General features: G+C 38.4%; 1 protein-coding gene across 1 annotated transcript; it reads left to right on the top strand.

Annotated features, from left to right (window-relative positions):
- Positions 1-3,649: 3,649 nt before the first annotated feature.
- On the top strand, positions 3,650-9,231 carry LOC143276530 (uncharacterized). Its single transcript, XM_076581075.1, has 2 exons — positions 3,650-4,519; positions 8,658-9,231. The coding sequence occupies exons 1-2, from the start codon at positions 3,794-3,796 to the stop codon at positions 8,721-8,723; spliced, it is 792 nt and encodes a 263-aa protein (XP_076437190.1). The 5' UTR covers positions 3,650-3,793; the 3' UTR covers positions 8,724-9,231.
- Positions 9,232-12,886: the final 3,655 nt, after the last annotated feature.

Here is a 12,886-nt window from a genome sequence, read left to right as displayed (position 1 = left end):
GTGTCAATTTCTATATGATAATACTCAGTTAAGTATTTGAAATAATTTACTTATCTATATCTATATATATTATATATATATATATATATATATATATATATATATGTGTGTGTGTGATAAATTCAAGTAATCATTATTATGATGTACGTGTATGCAAAAGTAATCTATCATCACTGACACTAGTGACAGTCACAATCTTATATCTGAACAAAATTCACATTCATATGGTTGTCGATTGATACGTCATGAAATCTAAAATTCTAGGATAAGATGAACTACAGAAATTTGGCAACAATCAGAGCGCATGTGCATATACGTGTGTATGTGTGCATGCTTGCCTTGGGCATATTAAATTATGTGCATGTGTGTGTATATGTATGTGTGTGTGTGTGCATGTGTGTGTGTGCATGTGCGTGTGTGTGTGTGTTTCGATGTCCCATGATATACTATAGATTAGCAGCTGTCTTCAATTTATCTGCAGTATCATTTCCCAGTATGAGCTTTTAACTTTTTCCTTTTGATTAATTCAGTGAAGTAGACTTATTTTGTTGACTTGTATTTCTTGTTTTTTTTTAAATTTTGATGATCTTCTACCTTATTTATTCCTTATTAATGGTAATGTATTCCATGTTTATTCTATTGTTGGGGTGGACAGAGCACACAAAAAAAATCCATGTTTGGGAACATGGCCCATAGACCACACAGCTGTGTTATGCATATTTCATATGCAGTCCCTCTGTTCTACTTCTATTTTGGGTGATTAAACTCTTTAATTGACAGGGGATTTAGAACTTCCTTCCACTATCTGTGCTCTAACCCAATGCGTGCATACAAACACACACACACACTCACACACACACATGAACAATGACACACTGTGTGTCCAGCAACAGATACACAGACAAGTTGGACTGTCTGCTTCTTCAATATTTTGAAAAACCATGAAATTCATAAGTATAACAAGTTTTAAAATCTGCACCTAAATATACTGCCTTCATAAATGCACACACACACACTCAGGATTCAAGCAAACATGTGTACACAAACACAGATGCATACAGTATAATCACACACACACAACTCAAAACATGCATGCACATGTTTACAACTTGTACAACATAGAGACAAGTCTTACAGGAAATACACATTTGACATTATCAACCTCAAAGAAAAGGGTGCTTGTAATTTTTTTGTCTGAGAGTAACAGCTAACAGTTAATAGACCTCTGTGATAGAAGGGCCATAATTGTATGTTTTTGCAACAGTTTGTTCTGAGAACTGCAATAGTTCTTTTTGTGATTGTCTACAATACATGCATGACTGTTTGTGAGATTGTAAGAGTGTGTATGCATAATGTATATGGCATCAATGTGCATTGTCTTGTATTCACATGGGCTAAAAAAAAAAAAAGATGCATGCACACATATTATTGTGGATCTACACAGTTATTCTTGATGTGTGTGTTGTTAATCCATCACTCTAGAAAGCCATTTCCAAACTGATATTTGTCCTGCATAACTTAAGTCTTCCACATTTTAGGATATTTCAGCAACTAATTCTAAATCATTTTTTCCATGGAAGTTGTTTTGAAGGGGAATTAGTTATCACTTTACTCTGGTTATTGTTCTGCTGTCAAGGTCATACGTTTGATCAAAATAGATGCTGATTCGCTAAAGTACAAAACGTATGATAGCATCCGCCTACATAACAACGCGATACACTTTAAGAAATGTACACAGAACGAGTTCTGTATGTTGACCATCAGAAAAACGGATATGTATGAAACACTGGCTCGAGCGACCCATGCCGTTCCATCTACAACTATCATAAAAATCATATGCTAAAGCAGGACAAATATCGTTTCCCCAAATCTTATAATAGACATAAAATTATGATGATAACTGTTAAGTAATTAACTGATCTATGTCCTAGCATAATAAAAGCTGGTCTAAATGTCAGAGAAATGTGGGTGTTCTGCAATGTTTTCATGTTTGGGTGTCTGCTCATGAAAATTCAATATGGCGGACTATCAACGTTCAACGTGGCACCGACGACTGATAATCTTTTACTGGATTCACACTTCACTGTGTTGTTCTCTGTGAATTCTTTTAATGAATCTCAATTCAGAGACGCAGCCATGAAGTAAAATCCAATGGATTATCCACAGTACCACGTTGTTTTTAATCCATTTTCGAACTTTTCTTTCCACAGTCTTGACAGCACACCATGCTGACGTAATCCCTCACTGTTAACTCCCTTGAAAATAGTTCCACTAAGGGGTCGCCTGGATGGATTCCTACTTGTCATGCTTCACTATATTTACAGCAACGTTTCAACACTCTCAAACGAAGTGGCTTGTGCGTTGCTATCAAAATATCACAATTAATGTCGCAAACCCACAAAAGATTTTTGTATTTTCAATATCGTTTCAGCAACGGATATACAGAACAAGAGCCACAATTTGCGCCTGTGTTGCAGACGTTTCGATTTTTCTTATGTACTGACTGACAAAAAGAAAGAATCATATCAGTCGACAAAAGTAGTACGAAAATTGTACTATGTTTTGTGCAGATGGTCCCGAGAGTCATTAATCAACAGAATCAAGGCAAAACAATTATTGCATCACGAATCAATCTGCACTTCATAATAAAATACAACTGAACATTGCCACTGAGGAGATTCTCAATTTAACTTTCCGGTATTAGAATTTCACGGGAAGAATTGTAGACTACACTGGTCCATTCAGTCAGCGATAAAGAACCCCTCCAAAAGTAGATCGATCAGACAATGTCTTGGACAGCTTCATATGATGTCACACACAATAACGATTTGAACAGCATATATCTTTTTTTTTCTTTTTTTTTTAAGTTTCAACCAAGGCTCAAAGGCATTAACTGGAAGAAATTGATTGACTTGATTTATGCATCACTGATCCACAGAACACATAGCACTTCAAGCAATGCACTGTTTTCCAGAAAAGCCATTGACTAAGTTACTGCTTACCTAATCACACAAGGCCTGATACACGAAGAGAAAGCATGAAAAAATATTCAAAAAGATTCAGGTTTCGCCGTCTTGCAACAGTTGTTGTCCTGACTTAAACTGTGTGGATAAGTTTGGCGCGCGCACGCACACATACACACACACGCGCGCATGCACGCTCCACAGTGACGACACTCACGCAGCAGCCGGGTGCACGCACTCTTACACACGTGCGTACACACACAAGAACACGCGCACACACATACACGAGCAAACACAGAAATAAAACAAAGAAACGTGCTGACTATACAAGCATTTAAATATTAAAATTGCAATTTGATATTGAACATTTCATTGACAAGAAGAAAACATCGACGAACGGACCAGGAGTGAACATGTGCTTGATGTATATGCGCAATGTTCCGGCATTTCAGTATCTATTGTTTTTGATATTTACATGTAATGTTTCTTTGTTCAATATCTATGATTTCAAACACTTGTGTCATTACCATAACAAAATATTTGTATACTTTGTAGGTAAGATCACAGATTGAAGAAACCTGAATTTGCAAACTATGATCTATTTTCTATAGCGGATGAATAAAGAACATGCGACCAAAATAAACTGAACGGCTCGAGCATTCTGCTCATTCGGTGTTCAGGTCGCCGTTGGAGGAAGACGGAAGACGTTATGAAATCAATGTTCAGACCTCTGCATTCGACTGCTACAAAAATTTCCCAACTCAACTGCTACAAAAAGAGCGATTTTTCTGCAAAGTTCCACAAAGAGCTTCCAGACTACGGTTTATTTAATGGCTGAAGAGAAAATACTGCAAATCGACGGTGATACCGTCATGGGTACGGAGAAATCGAAAGTAGATCCCGAGCTCGACCGATCCCGAGGAGATTCAGATGAGGTTAGTGGCGGAAGCCTATCTGAAGGCGATGACATCGGGCATTGTCGTGGAAGCGACAACGATCAAAGGCAGCGAAAAGGCCGGCGTCAGCGACGGTTGAAGGGAGGTAAGAAGCACAATCGGAAGCATCACCCATATGCTGGTACGAGTTACGCGGACAGAATGGCAATGAAGATTGGCGCAGCCTCCGAGTACCCTCACGCGCCTCGCAACACGACTCAGTACCTGATCGAAGACCACGTCAAGAGCAACATTTCCCCGGACCTGAGCAACAAGACGTCGCCAGTGTCCGTCACGGGGGACGACGACGCCACTGAAGAGTGCCAGCTGATGAACGAGGAGACGGAACCGAAGGAAGAAGAGAAAGCAGAGGCAGAAGAGGACTCCCCTCACCTTCCCCTTCCCTTCACCGCGTCGGAGAGGTTGCAGTACGACCAAGAGTTCATCGCGGTCTACGACCACGTCAACGAGGATCGGCTGTACAACATGAGCAAAGAAGAACTGATCAGAATGACGTCGAGGTTGTTGCAGAAAGTGGAGGGAGGAATGCGGACCCCAGCATCCAGCAAGGAGCAGACAGAGAAACTGAGTGAAAGTCCCAACACCACTCCAATGGCACAGGTGTGAAAGTGATTTATTTTTTTCTCTATAATTGTTTTATTTTCATTCTTTTTAAAAACTGATTGATACTGGTGCGAGTGTGTGTTTTTTTGTTTTGTTTTTTGTTTTTTTTAATGGACCCATTGGGGGAATATTGAACTTGGAAGTTTAACGTGTTCTGTTTCAGGTAGCCCTCCAATGTAAATTTATGTTAACCAAGGTACTCCCCCCGCCTCCCTATAGGAAGGAGGTTTCTTTTTCAACAAAACAGGAGTAAGCCTTCGTCGTTAGCATGATGTTATAGATCTACTTCATCCGTTAAATGTCTTTGATTCTGGAACATTCTCAATGTGAAGAAGTGGATGTGACAGTGAATTGTGCTTCGAAAGATTCTGTCGTTGCTGGTGAATGATTTAGGTTTTGTTTTTAACAAGTATGTTTGTGTCAGAATCGACCTGTTAAATGACACTTTAGTGGGAAGAGGGTGGGGAGCGGAGTGGGGGGGAGTGACGCCGTCTCGTTTGGTGGCACGAGCGACCGGCTGCTTGTGGTGTTTACAAACGTTGTGGCGAAAGCAAAGCAGTGGACGAGTCCATTTTTTCAGGAGAAGGGGCAGCAACTTTGCCGCGGGCTGCGTGGGGAATGGGAGCTCCTCCGCACGCACGCTGTCGGCGGAAAAGCCAGTTGATCCTGAGCAATGTCATGGCCGCACAACGCAGCAACTCTCGTCTGTGGAAACGAAGTGACTAAAAAAAATATATATATTTAAAAAAAAAAAAAAAAGTTATTGTTTTGGGATGTCCTCGCTTTTATCTCTGACCCTTTTCATTTTGCTTCTTTTGGTATTCAGTAGATGAGCAGTTATTAACATAGCATAATCTTTATGGAATTGGTAAAGTTTACGGAAACATAGAGGAAGAAACCTCCAGCTTCCAGTTTTATAGCTTGTATGATCGACCGGCAAGCCCGTCTTGATATTTTAGTTTGATGATAGTTGTGAATTGTTTAAAATTTCAGCCAGTTTTAGAATTATTTCACCAGTGAAGATTTGGAATTTGAATGCTAATTCAACGTAGCTTATGGCTATGAACAATAGAAAAAAAAATCTGAATTCAGACTGTCATTGTGAGACTCACTTTTGCGGCCAAGGTTCCCCCACTTTAGCAGTTCGGAAAGTTGGTTTTGTTCAGTTTTCTCATGGGTACTAGACCTGCAGTTGTTTTTTGTTTTTTGTGGGTTTTTTTTTCTTATTCTTTTGTCATTGTGGGATCTTTAACATGTGCCAGCAGCCAAATAACTGCACACAGGACCACAAGTTACCCCCCACCCTCCACCACCCTCCTGCAACATAGGGTTGTTTCAAGTTGAAACTACCATTCTGTTTTTGATTTACACTGGTAGTTTTTGTTTTAACATGTACTTCAGTTACAGTGATGTTGATTCAGTTGATAAGAATATTAATATTGGTGCTTATGCTTAAAGTGTGTAAATTGTTGATAACGTTAAAAAAAAAGTTTGGTTTTTTGGGGGTGGTGGTGGTGGTTTCAAACAGATATATCTCCATGTTGTTTCAAGTGAATGTTATGTTTACATACATTTAGAATATATCATTATATGAGTTGTAAATTGGACACCATTTTCATCTATAGGTTGATTTTCGTTTTCTTTTCTTCTTTTTTTTCTAAAACAATTTTACACTTTAGTAGTTAGATATTACTGGGAAGAGCAGAGAAGTATCTTTCTTCTGTGGGATCTAGTTATTTGAATTAAAAATAAAGTAAAATATTTGGGTTTCCTTGTTATTAAAATTGGGAACATTAAGAAAACAATCAATTGCAGGGGTCATCATTCTGTGGTATGACCCAAACCTATCCACCCCACCTGATCAGAGTCAATGAGTTGGGCAGTTTTGTCATATCTAGACCATTCATGGTTCAGTTATTTCAAGTTTGATATTTTCAGTGTCGTTTCCCCCGTATTTGGTTCGTTGTTTTCTTTGGGAAGTTTGTTTTCTTGTGTTTAATTCTGCCAATTGAGACTTTGAGTTCAAGCTGTGTTGTCGCTGCACATTATATATTTTTGTTTTCCTGTTCATGCTTGCAGATTTATGCCGTTTCCTTCTCCAGCAACTTGTACTATTGAACACATTAAGAACTTCTGAGAGAAATATACTGTTGAGCAGATGAAGTCCATATTGTGCTGATCTTGTGACCTCCCCCCGTCATGCAGGAGAGGGGCTGTTTGTTCCTCAGACCAGTTAGAAGAGAGTGGACTCGCCCCATCACTGCTGTTGTCTGCATTCGTTTCCACTCTTCCACCATTTTCTCAAAGCAGCAATATGAGGGTGGTGTGCCTATGATTAAGATTTTGCAAGGTGCATAGTTTGGATGAGTTTTAAAATGGCATGGATAGATGGAAGGGGGATAAAATTGGCTAGCAGTTCATTTCAGTTGCAGATAGTGATGTTACCGTCTAAAGACTGCCAAAATGTATGTCATGATCAAAGCCAGGTCCACACAGTGAAGAATATGGAGGATACTAAATAAAAGACTTGCAGTCACAGCTCTCTTTAGACGAGTAAGACTTCATCATGTTTTAATGGATGCCATTTCTGCCTCGTGTCTTGTTTTGTAAAGCTGAATTGATAGTCTGAATACATGACGTAACGCAGAGAAAATGATCCTGACTTCCGAAGGCTGGAAACGTCAGTGATGAACATATTTTTTCAATGATGGGCGAAGAAGAGTGAAACGTGACTGAGCATACACAGTGCATGATACAGAGATTAGAAAGGATGTTTTATGTATGTCAGGGCTGGCAGTATACACAGTATTAAGATGCATGATCCTGATCATGTTCATGAATATTGCTTTGTCACGGTCGCACGCATGCTGTGACATGATATTTGGCAGAAGGTAGTTGAGATCTGCTTATTAAGATTGTTCATCTTTTTCTTCTTTTTTTTTTTTTTTTTTTTTTTTTTTTTTTCTTTTTTGTTTCTTCATTGTATACCATGGGACGTTAACATGCCACAAAACTCAGTGGATACTTTTTTTTTCTTCTTCATTTTGTAGATAAAGTGAAATGTTTGGGTTTGTTTGCTTCTTTACCCATGGATACTTTTTCTTTTTTATTTTATTGCAGATGAAATTACACTGGATGTTTATGTACATAGTGATATATATATATATATATATATGTAAAATATGTTTTGAGAGAACACTACAACATTTTTGTAAAAACAACAGATGTTTCATCAACACAGACACTTTTTCCTGGTTTACATTTGCTTCCATGTGTACATGCAAGTGTTTTGTTGTCGTCTATGTGAGAAACGATGGAATGGTGAGAGAGAGGGATCATCCGAAAATGAAATGGGTCTCGCTGGAACTGCTCTTCCCCCCCCCCCAGCCCCCCCACCCACACACACCTTGCCACTCTCCCCCCCCCACCCCCCACCCCTGCAGAACCAACAGCTCACCCCTGAACCCCCACCTTCCAACTAGAAAGGGGGAGAAAAAAAAACACAGCACTATCTGTTAAATGTTGAACAGAACATCTTGTTTTCTATCCCAACCTTAGTTCACTGTGTCCATTTATTTGCTTGTGATGATGAAAGACTTTTCATTTTTCCTGAAGATTTCTATCTTGTCTGTGAACGGAACAAAAAGTGAGAGGAATAATAGAACATTTTGAACTAATTTCTCAGATATATATATATATTATATGGAGGATGGGAAAGGGAAGGATGTGGGAGTTGAGAAAATGAAAGTTTGAGTGTGAAAATGTTGAGGTGTATTCATGTTTCAGCATTTTTTCTTTTCTTTTTTTCTTTTCTTTTGTGTGTGTATTTGTGGTTTCTTTTTTTCTTTTTTCTTTTTTTCTTTTTTTTTTTTCTTTTTTTTTTTTGTGATCCATTTTCACGCTCTTGTGTGTGTATCAGTCCATTGATTTTTTTTTTTTACTTTGAATGAAGACACTATTCAGATACACGCCATGCTACAATGTATTATATGTATTTTTCAGTTGTTTTTTGTTGTTGTTTTTTAATTACTATTTTGATTTTGCTTCAGATTATGAACTGTCCATCTGTGTTTGCGCTTTTGCCTTTATGATACTGATAGTTCATCCCCTACTGTTTTGTTTTCTTTAATTCCAGATAATCGAGGATTTGGAGGATTTGGAATGGTTGCCTGAAAAGCAGCGTAAAACGGTATATGAATAAAAGCCCACTCTCCTAGATTCATGAGTGAGTGGGGAGTTGCCGCCCACAAACGAAGGAGTTGTCTGACTTTTCCAGACAAATTTGAGCTGATCGAGTTATCCAGTGGACTGGATAAACACCAATGGGGGGGAGGAAAACCCTTTCACAACGTTGCACGTAATGTATATTATGGGTACTTGGAACATTAAATATGAAGTGGGCGTTTAATTTTTAAGTGGGCTTTTAAGTTTAAAGTAGGTTCTGTGTTAATCACTTCTATCAGTCTTTATTGGCACATAGAAACTTGATTAGATATGAAGTGGACGCTGAATTTAAAGTGGGCGTTTAATGAATTTAAAGCGGGTTCTGTGCTAATCACTATAAGCGACAAAAGAAGTGAATCTCTTCTGGAAAATACACCCCGCCAACCCCCAAAAGAAAAACAGCTTAATGCTTGCAGTTAGGTACTTGGAAGTTTGGAAGGGCTGGGCAAGGGGGGTAGAGAGGAGGCCCGCTGCGGCAGAATCGGGAAGTTCAAGACCATGGTGATTGGGGTTTGAGGCCCCTTTCAGTATTGTGGTGTCCTTGGGGATAGGCACTTGGCATTCAGATTTTCTTGCATTTCTCACCCAGGCGTGAATTTGAAAGGTTACCTGACTTTGATCAGACTCCTGGTTTGTTTTGTTTTTGACTCACTTGTGTAAACAAAGTGAGTCTATGTTTTAACCCGGTGTTCGGTTGTCTGTGTGTGTGTGTGTCCATGGTAAACTTTAACATTGACATTTTCTCTGCAAATACTTTATCAGTTGACACCAAATTTGGCATAACAATAGGAAAAATTCAGTTCTTTCCAGTCATCTTGTTTAAAACAATATTGCACCTCTGGGATGGGCACAAAAAAATTAAAAAAAGAAGCCTAATTATATGCAAACTGCATTTACAGTTATATTTATATTTTTTGTATTCTCTAAACTTGGCACTTTGATCTGATATTCAGACACAACAACAAGACCAGTCATTATTATCAATTTTTGTTCAAACAGGAACTTCTTTCTTTTGCTAAGCATGGAAGTTTTATTTATTTTGCAAACGTTTTGGGGCAGATAGTAAAAAAGGGAAATAACTCTGTAATTTATGCTAGGGGACTCAATTTATCACAAGTGAGTCTTGAAGGCTTTGCCTCTCTTGTTTTTGTTGTTGTTGTTTTTTGTTTGTCATTTTGTGTTTATGTTGTTGTATTTTCTGGTTTATATAAGAGTATGCAAGTTTATGAAGGCACAGTTTTTTGGGTTAGGGGGGAAGCAGCAAATTGTAATCACTCTGTAAGAGAATTTGGGTTTCAGGTATCGTATTTTTTCACAAACTATTTATATTTTTGTTTTCATTGGGATTCTTTTGAATACTTTTCTTGTGGACTTAAGCATGCCATGTGTAGACGAAGTGAGTGTGTGTAATCACTCAGTTTCTGTATCTTTTAAATGTTTTGAAGTTTTGAGTACAAGAACCGATTGGCATAAAGCCTTTTCAGTTTTGGGGTTCCACCCGTGTCGGAGACCTGTGTAAACAGAGTGAGTCTATGTAATTAATCTCTGGTGTCCATCTGTCCCTCCATCTATGTATTTATGTCATCTGAGATAAACTTCAACATTAGCATGTTCCCAGCAAACCCATTTGGGGTGATGGATAAGGCCTTTCCAGTCGTTTGTTTTGATGATGTAAGCAGAAGCAGGTCAGTGTTTTGATGATGTAATCAGAGGTCGAGATCATTATGAGTCATTGGACAAAATAAAGTCTGACAGAGGTCCAAATTTAGGTGACTTATGGCAAAAGTTTGGGGGGAAATATTTCCAGAGTTAGAGTGGAAGGTCACAACAATACTTTATGGGATAAAATGCTGGAGTATGATAATTGATAGCTTGGGTTTTTATTTTCCTCCAGTTTTTGTGGGGTTATTAGACGTTGTCAAAACATGAAATTATGTTTTCAATAGTTTTAAGTTAAACCTAGAGGTCAAGGTCACAAGTGTGTAATTTGGAAATGTCCTGTTGAAAGTCAACATATTTTATAATGTCCTTTCATATTTCCTGTGCTTGATTGAATGGGTATCTATCTGTCTGATGTGAATTCTGCCTCTTTTGTTTGTGTTTTTCCTCTAGTTTAAGGTAATACAGTTTGCACAACAAGATGATTTCAATATCTTGGGTACAAAAGAAGTGAATTTTATCTCTTCGTCACATTTGTGTGTCAAGAGAAGAGTGAGTTATCTGAGAAGTCTGTATTATGGAGAAAGTAAAGTTGTTGTTTTTTGTTTTTTTTACTCACTTGTATCCAGACAAAATTACATACTGAAAAGAAAAGGTTGTACAGCTGAACCATTTTCAATGCATAACTAAACTTTTCTTGTTAGGATAGAGTCTAACCGTAATGATGATTTGCTGTGGGAACATATAGAGGCAGAGTTGCTTTGTGCTGCTCTATTGTGTGAAGCCCCAGATGTATAAACAGTTTTGAGTTTTGTTAGGTGGGAGGTCTGGTGTTCCAAGGTTGGAGGGAGGTCCTTGCTGTCGAAAAGGGGGGTGTGTGTGAAGTCCTGGCTGTTCTGGTGTTCCATGGGATCTAATTTGAGAGTGGCCTTTACAGATCACCACCACAACCCCCACCCACCCCTTTTTTTTTTTTTTTTTTTTTTTTTTTTGTCCTTCTCCCAGAAAATAGACATTCTGCAAAAATAATATATGTTCTGGTCAGATTGTGTGATGTTAATGAGTGTTGTGTTTGTATGTTTGGAACTTTGTTGGCGTTTTGGATGTTGTTAAAACTTAAGCCATCCAAAATTTTCACAAGCTCGGCAGCAAAAAACAGATGAAATAGAAAGGGGGGGGTGGGGGGGGAAGAATTAAGAGACGAAGGAACATAATTATTGTTGGAATGTAGGAGAATGCTGAACAGCTTAGAGACGTTCAGCTTCGTGCATTTAGAGTCTTCTTATCGATTCAAATGGCCAGCTATTTGTTGAATCATAGAAACGGTGCAGCATTTGTAATTGAAGGATCAGCATTAGTTATCAATCTATTTATTAAGGCGAGAAATGTTTTGTACATTTGTCATTTCACAGTGTGTGCGTGTGTGGTTGTGGTTTTTTTTTTTTTTTTTTTTTTTTTTTTAATTTCAAGGAGCAGAACTCTGTGGGTTTCCACCATTTGCCTCACATTCATTCTACCGATTTCCTCATGTCATCCCTTGTCTGGCTTAAATGAGAGAGTGAGGTGCTGGCAGGTTTTGTTTTTTTTTTCTACTTGCTGGAAAGAAGTGTGTGCGAGTTTGGTGTCGCATGCGAGTCATCCTGACTTGTCATTACATTTTGTTGACAGCTGGTCGCAGTTTGTTCTGATGACAGTTTTTGTTTTGAAGTGTGATGTTTTTATGTAAGATGTTTCCCCCACCTTCCCACTTTTTTTTGTTTGTTTTTGTTTAAATAAGCTTTGAGGAAGTAAATTCATACTAATGTGCAAGGATTTAGTGAAGGACATCCTGTTCTCTGTTGCTTCTACATAGGCACATTGACATTTTAGTTAATGATCACATCAGTCTTTGAATTTTGATGCATCATTTTTTTGACTGAAAAGAATACAAATCCTTATGTTGACATTTCATGGGTTTTTTGGGGGGGTTTTTCTTGTTGTTTTTTTTGTCAACACCATCCTACATCGGACCATGACTGGGAAGAAGTCTTCTATTTTAATGCCAGGATAGTGAGTACAGGTGATAAGTAGAATCCATCCCTGATTCCTAGAGGGGGGGGGGGGGGGGGTGAGAGATTATCACAATATAGTTGCTAATTTTTCTTCCTTCTTCATGTCCTTGGAAAAGGTAAAAAGTGACTGAAAATCTGGCGAAACAATTTTTCCAATTTTTTACCAACATGCCGTCAAGTAGTGAAAGTCAATATGATAAGGGCAGAAAAGCAGTAAAAAAAAATATTTAAAAAAAAAAAGGGGGGGGGGGGGGGGTTATCAGCACTTTACCTCATCGTATATGGAACAGTTTTCATTTATTGATTCACGCCATGCCCCCTTCCTGAACCCTATGGCATTGGCTGTCTTCTGGCCTCCCAGCATCCCTTGCAGCCCCGTATATATTAATCGAGCCAACATTGTTGGTTTCATCGCTTTTTGCTTAATACT

This window comes from Babylonia areolata, chromosome 32 (assembly GCF_041734735.1).
Source record: "Babylonia areolata isolate BAREFJ2019XMU chromosome 32, ASM4173473v1, whole genome shotgun sequence".
NCBI lineage: Eukaryota > Metazoa > Mollusca > Gastropoda > Neogastropoda > Buccinidae > Babylonia > Babylonia areolata.
The sequence above is the reverse complement of the archived record's forward strand: the minus strand, read 5'-3'. Positions and strand labels throughout refer to the sequence as shown.

Coding starts and splice junctions, on each gene's coding strand:
- LOC143276530 (XM_076581075.1), top strand. CDS start 3,794: ATGGCTGAAGAGAAAATACTGCAAATCGACGGTGATACCGTCATGGGT. Junction 4,520..8,657: donor ACACCACTCCAATGGCACAG/GTGTGAAAGTGA, acceptor CTTTAATTCCAG/ATAATCGAGGATTTGGAGGA.